This window comes from Artibeus jamaicensis, unplaced genomic scaffold, assembly GCF_021234435.1.
Source record: "Artibeus jamaicensis isolate MK-2021 breed Jamaican fruit bat unplaced genomic scaffold, CSHL_Jam_final contig_1132, whole genome shotgun sequence".
Lineage (NCBI taxonomy): Eukaryota > Metazoa > Chordata > Mammalia > Chiroptera > Phyllostomidae > Artibeus > Artibeus jamaicensis.
The window spans coordinates 8,442,874-8,455,744 of NW_026521221.1; the positions used below are offsets into that span (position 1 = coordinate 8,442,874).

Consider the following 12,871-nt stretch of genomic DNA (forward strand, 5'->3'; position numbering starts at 1 on the left):
CAAGTGCACAGATCAACGTAAAGGATGATCATCAGAATGTCTAGGTTCCTTCTGAATAGCATGAATTCAGATCTTTAATTTTCTTTCATACCATTCTTTTTAAACTATTTTTCTCAAAGAACACAAATGTTAAATGCATAGTATGAAAAGACAGTTATTTTCACGGGGCAAAAGAATGTCATTTACTTTTTAAGTCTTTTACTGACATATCTGGTTACAAAATTAGTTGCTCAATTATACTGTCTCATGCGTTTCCTTCTTTGGTGATGTGGTTGTGTAATGTATGCTCTTAACTGTCTAAAAGCACAAAAGGGAGAAAAAAATAGAAGGGAAACAAAGGCATAGATAGGCAAAAATAAAGACAGTCAATTCCTAAATAACTGAGATTTGCCTATAGTTGGACAAAGCAAATTCACATGTGGATTTTTAATTCCCAAGTCATTCACATAAGTTTTCATTTACCCTCTATTGTTACAAAGGGGGCTGGGCTACTGGAATTATTCTTTCCTTCTGGATGCAAGGCAGGTGCAACTCTCCTTAAAAGTGTCAAATCTATCTACCTCCCTTATTTTCTCAAATACTTAAGTTGTCAGATGTCACAGCTGAAAGAGACTTCTTATCAAATGATTTGATTTCTTCTCAGACAAAGGGGAAACTAAGGCCCAGATTGGTAGAAGCCTATGACAAAAGTCACAATTCAAATTAATAGGAGAGCTGAGACAGGAACCTAAATGTACTGACTCCAGACCCAGTGAGTGTTCCTTCCACCTTACGCCATGACCCTAACACTGACCCCCACTGAACCACCCTTATTTGATAACATGGTCATTCAATAGTTAGCAACATCAGTAGAAGCATCTAAGAACCTCTGGTTGTTTGCAGATGGTCGCCAGAGAACCATGATGACGAAGAGGATCATGGAGAACAGCAACCGCCAGATGGCATCATCTACCCACAGTTCCCGCCAATCCTACCAAAAGGGGAAAAAAGTACATTTATTACGTTATCTTATCCTTTTGCTCACAAGCCCTATGCCATTGAATGAGAATCACTTATTTATTCAACTTGTATTTACTAAAAGCCTGCTATGAGCGAGATTCTATGCTAAGTGCCGGGGATGCAAAGGGAAGAAACAGTTTCTTCCCTCTGTGGTGTTTGCTGTTGTTAAAGAAAAGGAAGTGACTGAACAGAGCACCTGGAGGTCCTTCATCACAGCTCCGAGAACCTCTGGGGAAGGGTTTCTACACAAGTAAGAGAAAGTAACATGAAAACGTTTTATAATTTTCGTTTTAATTGATAATTTTTTACCAAAATGGAGCTGTAGGTACCTCTAGAAATGCTACTGGCCATAATCTTTGTGCTTGGATCTTAAGACCATGATTTCTACTCAGATGAGCATTATTCGTACATATTTAATGTTTGGGACTTGGGATTTTTAAAGAATTTTTAGTTAGGACAAGATTGGGTTATGACAGACTCACTTATAAAATTCTTTTCCACTATTGGGATATATAATCAGATCCCCCACCACCCAAAACAAAATAAAACAAAAACCCTAACACATCAAGAACCACAGTAACAGAATACTTAGGAGGAAGGACACATTCTAGCCCTCCAGAGTGGAGTCCTAGCCCTAATTGCTAGTAAGGTGCAAACCTTGGCATTGGCATCAACATCCCCATCTGTGTACAAAACAGTACACTATTCACAAATGCATGCGTTTATAACTCACCGACTGACAAGTCACCATCCTGAACTTCATGGTTGTCCAGATAATAAACACGATAGATGCTAACAGGAAATGAGAAACTGGTCAGAGTATAAATACTGCTTTGCATCCCCAATTATATTGTTTCTGGGTAAGTGGAATTCCACAATTCCTGACACCCAATATATCACAATCACTCTTTTATCAAGTTATTTTAACAAATCTATTCAATACAAATTTACCTCACAACTACTATGAGCAAGGCCTATACTCTTGTCAACCCTTTCTGCACTTAAAGAATAATTTTGTTTACCATGTGACTACTTCACTAATCCTAATTAGAAAATAAGGTATTGAAAATATGGCTTTTCCCTGCATTATCAACAATATAACTTTTCTCCCCTTCCTTTATCCTTGGTATAGTAATGCTAACTTTTCTTTGGCTGGCCACAGGGGGGGAAAAAGTTGATAAAATGACTGCAAGATAAACAAGGGTTGTTGGTTCCAATCACAGGCCAAGCCTCATATGCCTGGTACAAGGGGCAAGAGACAGGCCAAGCAGCCCACTCTGGTCTACACATTGTCTGGGTTTTATCCATGCTTATGACATGTAAAAACAGTGTAATAGCAATGAACCCTGTAGATATTTAATAAAGCCAAATAAGCCAGTATTAACATAAAAAGGAATCTAGATGCTATTTGGCACTCAAGCTAAGTTGCCTCAAGAAAAAGAATGTCTCAGAAAAGAATGAAAAATTGAAATTATAAAGAATTGCTTTTCAGCTATTATATTTAAAATATTAAGTGGTTCTCAATATTTTTTGGACCACAAATCCCTCTGAGAATTTGACAAAAGCTAAAGACCCTTCCCCTCAAGTGAAATGTACAAAACTTTCCAGGTAATTGTAAAGAGCCCATCTATGGCTTCTCAGGTTAATCTCTGTTTTAAAAGGAGGGCATTTAACAGCAAGAAGAAAGTCCCCAACTTACCTGCCACTGCCAAGATAAGAGTGTTGGTGAAATGTCGGTACAGAGAGAGTTTCACAATGTTCCTCCGAAGTTTTAACAGCTTCATTGTTTGAGTAAGGCTAATAAATATGTGTTTGCAGGTCAAGGAAATCAACATTCAGATAAAGCAATAAGATATTAAATTAATCCTCAAGATTCTTTGAGGATCTGAGGATAGAGCTATGGATCCCAGAGCCTTACAGCTCTCTTATTCTCAATCTCACAAACACCCGAAGTCTCTCCATGATTACTAATCAAGTCTTCATTTTTAATGACACTACAGAGAAGACAGAACCAGGATAAAATAAAGATGCAAAAAAGAGACTAGGAACAATATAAAAGAGACAGGAAGGAACTTTCTAGAGAAACAAAGATGAAAAAGACAAATGGAAGAAAATGAGTAACCGACACAGAAACAGCAATTAGCATCATCTTCTCTCTTCCTTTGAAGCAGGTAGCTATCCCTGTCGCAGCTAATCTAGTCTAGGGTCACAAATACACTCATGCCTACAACCTCCCAGAGTTCTATAGTCAGTCCCCTTATGCCATGTTAAAAAACCTGCCATTAGCTGCCTGGTTGATTCTGAATTAAAAGGATCATGCAATTATTTGGCTGAAAACCCCAGGCAACTAGTTACGCTCCAAAAGTAAAACTCTACATTTTCAGAGCATTATTTCCAAGTAGAAGTTGTCATAGAAAGACAGGAGGGGAAGGGATTACTACTAAAGACAGTATGTGCTTTCATGTCCAACTTTCAGAATCAGGCAATATTACAGTAAGTGAGTTAGAACTCGGTCTGCCCAGACTCCACTGCTCCCTAACCATTGGGTTATCTTATTGTATGGTCCAGTCCTTCTCTCCACTCTTTCCAATACTCACTGAGGTTTATAAAGCACACTTGAAAGATATTGACCTAGAAAAGCTTTGACTATTCGGAACCAAGACACTTTAATTTCAAACATTTTTGATATATGACAATCCACTCAAATTCACAAAATTATCATTTGGTTTACATTCAGCTTTTTAAATAACAGTCACAGTCTATCAAGGCAATAATATTGCTCAATTACACATGGGACCAAAAATACAAAAACCAAAACAAAATTTTAAAACCCCCCAAAAGTCTAAGAACTTTAATCCTTTATTTCACAGGTCAAGCCCCTAAATAAACAAATGTTTAATTTTAAGGAGGAGAAAAAGATTACTCAACTAGAAACTTGTTTACCTGCTGGCTAATTTTGCCTGTAAATGAATCAATATTTCTTTCAGAGTGGAAGTCTTCAGACAATTGCCCATCAGCTTTTGAATGAGGGTACAAAACACTGTATAAGGGTTAAAATCTGCTAACCCTATGTAGAATTTTCAGAGAGTCAAACAATCTTATGTAGTTCCTGACACCACATTTTAAGAATCAAAATCTTTTCATCATTTTCAAAGCACTGAATAATTCATAGCAGCTAAAAGAAAGAGCCGGAGCAGAGAAGTCAGTGATTTTACCACTAAGTGGAAAATACAAGTAAGTCCAAAGTTGAGGCAAAAATACTCATTAAAAAAAAACAAAACAGAACTTTTATCTTTTTGCTTAGTTCACAGTCACAAGCTTCTGGTATAATTTTTAAATTAAAGGAAGAAAAAAGAAACTGTTTTAACTGAGCCCTAAGATTGTTAGATCGAAAATACCCTAACCCCCAGACTAAGAAGTAATCAACAAAACTGGCTGATTGTGCAGAAAACCCTAAAAAACCCTCTGCAGAAAGATAGATGGAAACTCGTATCATCCAAGGGGAGAAAATGGACCGCCATCAAACAAGCCAATGAGAAGGATATCCACCAGCACAGGGCAGTGTCTAGGAAAGCCAAGGGGATAAAGGCCAAGGAAGCAAGATCAGGGTGGGCCTGCAGACAAAGAAAAAGAGGTGGTGAAAAAGAGATGTGTACGTCTCTAGAGACATACAGAGAAGAAACCAGCACTCAGTTCTGCATTTATATAATCATCTGGAATGGTTTTTCATTTGAACTGAAACAAAATAAAAAGGAGTAACACTTCCTGACAAACCATCATATAGAGTATAAACCTGTAAGCATTTCACGCAAACTGTAAATTACAATCTCAATACAACACACTGCTGACCACCACAGAGTTCCTAGCAAGCTAAAATCCATTTTAAGAAGTGACCACATCAAAAAAGTTTTGGTGGTGTAAGATTCCATCCCATTCTACTGTTTCCTATCATTTTGATTTTGGCTAGGAGTCTAAAAAAAAAGACCCTTGTCATATTTAAAATTATTGTATCGTTAACATACTAAAAATTATTGATCTCCTAAATTGTAATATAATGTAATTTTACAAAAAAAAGCTTAACTCAAAATAAGATGTTGAGACAAGTATCTGTCCCCCAAACTATGCTGCTTGTTTTCATAAGTTCATATATATATAAGATGCTAATTCTCCAATCATCAGGGTATTATTGAAAGGATATCCATAAAATAATACAGGCATCAATTGCTGACAGTGCCAGGTTTACTATCAAAGCCAAGGGATAAGCTAAGTACTACAGCAGAAGAAAGAAAATGCAATTGACAGAGGTTAAGGTTGCTAAAAGTCTATGGAAATTACAGAGGACACTGTGATTTGAACACCTAATTTGTACCCAAGAGTGTTTTATTTAATATGCAATTTATTGCAAAACTTATTGAGCCCAATTTACTTAAAGGAAAAGTGGACTTTATAACATTTACCACCTTAGAACTAACAGGTTATTGCAGTAATTTTTAAATAAATATGAAAATAACTGCAATGATCTTGGGAGGCCCAGTTTTTCACACTAATCGAGATTTAACATAAATTTCTTTATCACATATCTCAGTTGCTTTGGTTCCCTTCCCTAAAAGGGCATAATTATATAATTCTCATGAATTATGTAAAACTTAATTAGTCATATTTTAAGAAAGACTTTGAAACTCAAGTGCTGGTTAAGTAAATAGCACTGTCACTTTAAAACAGAAATTAGATTAACCAGCAAGTGCATGATTACATTTGCCACTTACACAGAATAGAACCCATGGTCCTAGAGGAAGAAGTGAATAAGTAGTAATCTGGGGACTGGTGAGAAAGCATTCATTCTGGCATAACATTGAATTTTAAAGCTCTAATGTAGATTAAAAAAATTCATTACACATACATTTTAAAAATCAGAACACAAAGGTAACTTAGAGAAAATCATGAAGAAGCCCATGAACATTCCCATTTTACCTTCTCAAGATAAAAACAGTGTGTCTGAACTAACCACAAAGTCGCGGATTAAGCAGTACTGACCCCAGTAACTCTGAGGACCCCTTCCATGCCGGAGAACAAAAGGTAAAGGGCTCCTGCTACCACAACTTTATGAAGAGTGACTCCAAGGCGGGGCCTAAAGAGAAAGCAAAAAGATAGTTGAGCACAAACACGACAAACCCCGAGACAAACTCATGTTGATTGATACAGGCCAACAACTTAACAGATAAGGCAGACATACTTGGTGAATTCACCTGAGAGAGAGAAATTCAGAAGAACATATGCTCTTAAAACAAGATACTGAATACTAGAATCTTAGATCAGGCCCCAGGTTAAATCAATAAAAAACATTACAGTTATTATAGAGGATTTTTAAACATATTCAACAGTATAATGAACCCCTATACACCCATTATCCAGTCCTAATATCCATCAACATACAATGGCTCATCCTGCCCCATGCACACCCCATCTACTTCCATCTTCCACATTATTTTGAAGTAAATCCCAGACATCGTATCATTTATTTGTGCATGTTTCAGTATGTCTTTAGACAGTTAAGAATTTTAAAAATATTAATTTTCAAATCTAAAAATTTAGACAATTTCTTAATGTAATCAAATACACTATTGAAATTCATTCGATAAATAGTACATCATAGAACTCAACATCCAACAAAAGACAAAAAAATCTTTTAAGCAGCTTCTGCTTGAAGGAGAAAAGGTTTTAGATCCTTGACATTTAAACTGCTACTGAACCGGAATCCGTATTTCAGTAAGACCCCCCAGGTTATTTACCCGTGTATCACACACGAGAAAAGTTCCACAGGGACTGGGACTTTTCTCCACACTCAGAAACCTCTAGGCATAAAAGAGGCGTTGAAATATTTGCTAAATAAATAAACAAATTTTAAAAATGTAACTCTCCCATTCCTCTAGTCCCATTTAGAGCAAAATTCATTTACATCAATAAATGTTAAAACTGAAAATCTCCCATTTCTTTAGCCCACTTAAAAAAAAATCTCTGAAATAACTGTCTATACCCAGCTAACTCCAATTCCTGTGCTGTTCTCCCTTGAACTCACTCCAGCCCAGCTCACTCTAAGTCCTACCACTTCATCAAAACTACTCTTGCTTAGGTCACTAATGTCCTGCATGTGGTTAAAGCCAATGGTCAATTCTCAATCCTCTTTGATAAAATTGACCACTCTTTCCTTGAAAGAGTCTTCCCGTGTGCCTCCCAAAGAACTGGTCATCCTCCACAACGTCCTCTACTCTAATTCTACTTTGTCTCACTGACTTCTAAACAGGAAATGTTCAACTCAGTCCAGTCCCTCAACCTCTTCTTTATATACATTCACATCCTTGGTGATAACCACTCCCATGGCATTAAATAACATTTACATCCTGATGACTGACAAATTTTCGTCTCTGTCCTCATGTCTCTCACTTGTTACCTTCATTTGGATAGCTAAGTGAATGCCAAATCTTGTTCCCACTCCAACTTATTCTACCTAAGATCTTCCTGAACTCGGTAAATGTCAGTTGGATCCTTCCATTTGCTCACACCAAAGTAGTTGGCATCATCCTTGATTCCTCTTCTCTTTCACATCACACATTTGATCCATCAGCAAAGTTCATCAAAATATATGCAAAATTTGACCACATTTTAGCATCTCTTCCCCTGGATGTACACACAGTTCTCTTAACAACTTGAGATCTTTCCTTAAATGTCACTAAGTGAAGCTTTCCTTGACCATCTTATTACAATTACAGGCTCCACCTCCTGCCTAGCAGTCTCCCTATACCTTCTGCCTGCTTCATCTGCTCAAACTTATTTGAAAAAATAATGACGAACTTCTCCAATCTGATGAAAGAAATAAGACTTTCAGGAAGTCCAGGAAGCTCAGAAAGTCTCAAAAAGGTTGGACCCAAGGAAGCACACATCAAGGCACATCATAATTATATCATCCAAGATTGAAGATAAGGAGAGAATCTTAAAAGAAGTGAGAGAAAATGAGACAGTTACCTACAAAGGAGTTCCCATAAGACTGTCAGCTGATTTCTCAAAAGAAACCTTGCAGCCAGGAAAGGGGCTGAAAGAAAGCATTTCAAGTCACGAAAAGCAAGGGCCTACACATCCATGTTTCCTCTATCCAGCAAAGCTATCATTTAGAACAGAAGGGCAGATAAAGTGCTTCCCAGATAAGGTCAAATTCAAGGAGTTCATCATCACCAAGCCCTTATTATATGAAATGTTAAAGGGACTTATCTAAGAAAAAGATCAAAACTATGAACAGTAAAATGACAACAAACTCAACTATCAACAAATGAACCTATAACAAAACGAAAACAAAAACAAACTGAGCAAACAACTAAAACAGGAACAGAATCATAGAAATGTGGAGATCACCTGGAGGGTTATCAGTGGGGAGGGGGAAGGGAGAGGATGGAAGTGAAGGTAGAGGGAATAAGAAGCATAAGTGGTAGATACAAAATAGACAAGCCAAGTTTAAGAATTGTATAGGAAATGGAGAAGCCAAAGAACTTATATGTACGACCCATGAACATGAATTAAGTGGAAGAGGAATACCAGTGGGAGGTGGGGTGCAGCGGGAAGGGGAATAAAGGGGAGAAAATGGGACTATAATAGCATAGTCAATAAAATATATTTTAAAACAAAACAAAAAAGTATTTTTAAAGGTTGAAATAAATTTTTAAGTCTTCCTTTAGAAAAAATATATTAGAAAATGGAATATAGCAATGCATCAAAAAGATCATACACCATGATCAAGTGAGATTTATTCCAGGAATGCAAGGTTTTGCAAATCAATAAATGTGATTCATTACATAAACAAAATGAAGGCTAAAAACTACATGATCATATCAATAAATGCAGAAAAAGTTTTTACAAAAGAAAATCCAGCACCCATTTATGATCAAAAGTCTCAGCAAGACGGGAATAGAGCAAACATGCCTACACATAATAAGCCCATATATCACAAACCCACTGCCAGCATCACTCTCAATGGGAAAAAACTACAAGCCTTCCCCTTAAAATTGGGAACAAGACAAAGATGTCCACTTTTACCTCTCTTATTCAACATAATACTGGAAGTCCTAGTCACAGCAGTCAGATAAGAAGAAATAAAAGGCATCAAGCAGTACAACTGTCCTTACTTGCAAATGACATGACACTGTGCATACAGAACCTAAATATTCCACCAGAAAACTCCTAGAACTGATAAATACATTCAGCAAAGTAGCAGGATAAAAAATTAATATCCAGAAATTAGTTGCATTTTTATATGCCAATAACAAACTAAAAAAAGGGAAATTAAGAAAACAATCTCGTTCATAATTGCTTCAAAATAAACACCTAGGAATAAACCTAATCAAGGAGGTGAAAGACCTGTACACGGGAAATTGTAAGACAATGAAGAAAGAAACTGAAGAGGCTGCTGCCGGGTCTGGACACTGGTGGCCACAGGGCTTGCTGGTACTAATGACACATACCTTAACTGAGTTGCTCTAAGGACTAATGCCTAAATGGTCTCAGCGTGGCCTATCAAGGAAGAGGTGGGCATGGCCACGGGCCCTCAGCTGCACTCTACCACATCAGCCCTGGAAATCATTTCACATGTTGAACTCGGACCCATATGCGCATATAGTGTAGGACTTTTTCTACTCAAATATAGGCAGCACGGAAAGCCCATTTATCAGCTCTGTCAGTGCCTGACTGAAAGAGGACATGAGGTCGTTACTGTCACCCATGCTAACAGAAATCAAAATGGCACCCGTTACCTCAGTAAAGGCCTCAAAGTCTATTACCTGCCTAAAAGTTATGTAAAACCAATCTGCAGCCATGACGCTCTTTCAGTCTGCCACTGTTCAGGTACCCATTTGCTTAGTGGTATAATACCTGAACTCTGTCAGAAATACAGAGATTTAAATTTCATAACTGGGTGAAAGGGACCGAAGAGAATAATTCTGGAAGAAGTATGGGAAAGATACCAGCTACATGACAGAATGCATCCCTTGGGAGCCTTAGAACACAAGGATGTTAGAAATGTCATAGCTTAAGGACACATTTTTCTTACTACTTCCCTTGCTGAAGCGCTCTGCATGGCAACTGTGGAAGCAGCCAGTTGTGATTTACAGGTATCAGGGTTGGTGGAATTCCTGAAGTACTTCCAGAAAATCTTATTATGTATGTGAGCCTTCTATAAAACCTTTGTGTGAGGGATTGAAAAACGTTATTTCCCAACTGAAGTCCTGAGCATTGCTGGCTCAAAAAAAAAAAAAAAAATCCGTTAACATAGTAAAAACTTCTAAAGCCAAAGAGGACTGTTGCAGGGAGAACTGACCAAGTGTATAATCCAACCCCGTGGCAGGAGAAACTGTGTTACCAATGGACAAATGCTGACCCATCTCTCACTGTGGTCTAGTAATAGGCTGCATTTTTGCTTTGTTGGCTGTATTTAAATTTCTCTTTCTCACTTTCCTGAGGTGGATGACACCAAATTATGTCACTGATGTTGTAACAGATGCCACAGGGCTTAAGGGTACCTGGACTCATCAATATCCTTGGAAGGAGAGAACGAAGCAGGAATAATGGGATGTCTAAAACTAGGTAGAAGAAAGCCTGGATCAGAAGATTTTAAACACTTATAATAGTTCTGTTAACACTATCGAATAACCTTGCTTTATTCTTTTTCAAAAGTTAATTTAGTAAGTTATGCTGCCTCTATATCATTCAATGTTTTACTTTGAGGAAAGATAATTTATGCAATTCTTGAGTGTAGAAACTCCTTGCATTTATTTAAAATTTAGGAGAGAACCTATTCAAGCCACTCGGGTATGAAATTTTTCAGACTACTGAAATCCCTCTAGCAAAGATGTTTTCACATATTTTAGGAGCTTTGGGTGCTGACAGGCCATATGTTTTCTGGGCAATTTGGGGGGGCAATTTTATATGTTCTATCATTAATTAGATATTCACCAAATGTTTACAAGTTTGCTTTAGGAAAGTAGAGTAACTCTGACCTATTTTAAGTCATGTCCATGTACCTTTATTAGGTGTTTATGTTCCTAAACATTTACTGGGTGCACTTAGTAAGTAAGTGTCAAATATAATCAGTAGGTTTCTTGAGTAAAAAGATCTGTCAGTTACCAGCACGCTTTACCCACCTACACTGCGTACAAAATTGAACTAGATACTTCCTGCCATGAAAGACCAGACTGCATTTGCTGTTCATCACTGAAATGGCTCACTTCATTGTAGTCACGGTTGATGTGAAATTGTAAAACACGCATCATACCAAAAGTGTGCATGCTTTTAATGCCAGAAACAGCAGCTGATATGCTCCCAGTACTTCTCTGATCCTGCTGTGTGTGTTCTGCTAGGTAGAGCCCTCTTTCTTTGTTGTGTTTATGAAAATGCTTTTTGCTTTTTAATTATTAGGGACCGCTATCACTGTTAATGAGTGTAGAGAGAAACCCTCCCATCCTTCAGTACATAATTTAGTTCTCTGTAAATGCATTTGCTTTCCCCACAGAATGTATGAGGATGTGCCATCTCAAACTCAGGCACTACCCTGTACCTTTGAGAGATGTCACTTCCCTTCATTTGCGGCTGACCTGTTATCTGGTAAGTACTGTCAGTGTGCAAAAAAAGCCTTTGCCCAGAATGTTTTATTCAGTGAGTTGAGTCTGGAAATTTTAGGAATGTAAGTCTCTTTGTGGATGCATATGTTGTTAACTGTAATTGTTGCTCTGAGTCATGGGTTTTAAAACACCAAACTACCTAGATGGTATGTATGTCTTAGTGAACTCCTTCCAGTAAGTTCTTGTGATAAAAGACTGACATCAAAAGACTGAGGAACATGTAGGTGAACTTAGATGCTAGCAGTATTGTGATTCTGTACAGGATTTTTTTAATGACAATATTTACAAAACTTTTTGGAAACTATCATAACATGCCCATTAACCAGTTGCCACTGACGTAAAGAAATATACTCGTGTTTCATACTAAAACACAAATGCATGAGTGTAATTTTTAAACTCTAGAAGTTAGGAGTTCTTTAGTTAAAGAAAAATGAACTGACCCAAACCACCTAATCTTATTGGAATTGTTATGCACAGAAACTGACATACAGATATGGAATAAACAGTGCTAATATTCATAATGAAGCAAGAAACTGACATTTGGTTTTAGCTGGCAATTTTAAAAGGCATACTATTTTTCTTATATTTTTGGTTTTTGGCATTTTTATTAAATTGTCATTAATTTCAATGGACATAGGATTTAAAGTGCTTCTTGCATATAAAATATGTAATTTGCAAATTAAAAAATTTTTAAACAAATGGAAGTAAATTTGCTTGTTCTAGTAAATCTTAATTTTCAAGCTTCCCAGATACTTCACTGGTAACTATCAGTGTTGCAATGGTCAGCATGCAGAAACACATTGTTCTGCCCTGTTACTTACCATTTATTTCAAAGTGAACTTGCAGTGATGAGGAATTTATGAAAAATGTGTTTCTTTTGACATTACAAAGTAGCACACATAAAACTGATTTATGAAAACATGCTACATGTCCTATAAAAATACAGACTACAATGACATTTTGATCAAAAAAAAAAGAAGAAAGAAACTGAAGATACAAATAAGTGGAAGTATACACCATGTTTATGGACAGGGAGAATTAACATCATTAAAATCTCCATATTACCCAAAGTAATCTACAGATTCAACAGAATTGCTATCAAGATTCCAATGACATACTTCGCCCTGGCTGGTGTGGCTCAGTGGATTGAGTGCCCGCCTGTGACCCCAAAGGGTCACAGGTTTGATTCCCAGATCAAGGCACATGTCTGGGTT

The 12,871-nt window shown here is 37.0% G+C and overlaps 1 protein-coding gene and 1 pseudogene across 4 annotated transcripts in view; one reads left to right on the plus strand and one right to left on the minus strand.

The window, feature by feature from the left end:
- Positions 1-12,871, minus strand: part of TMEM87A (transmembrane protein 87A) — a 44,355-nt gene that overhangs the window by 11,596 nt on the left and 19,888 nt on the right. For 2 of the 4 annotated variants that reach the window (XM_053665938.1, XM_053665933.1), the window contains exons 11-15: positions 6,034-6,127; positions 4,541-4,613; positions 2,699-2,803; positions 1,733-1,791; positions 867-970 (exon numbers count right to left, since the gene is read on the minus strand). In XM_053665938.1, coding sequence (XP_053521913.1) covers positions 867-970; positions 1,733-1,791; positions 2,699-2,803; positions 4,541-4,613; positions 6,034-6,127 — 435 coding nt within the window. Of the gene's footprint in view, positions 1-866; positions 971-1,732; positions 1,792-2,698; positions 2,804-4,540; positions 4,614-5,193; positions 5,270-6,033; positions 6,128-12,871 lie in introns of all 4 variants that reach the window. The other 2 variants (XM_053665937.1, XM_053665927.1) reach the window with 1 other exon arrangement.
- On the plus strand, positions 9,540-11,029 carry LOC119061232 (phosphatidylinositol N-acetylglucosaminyltransferase subunit A-like; annotated as a pseudogene).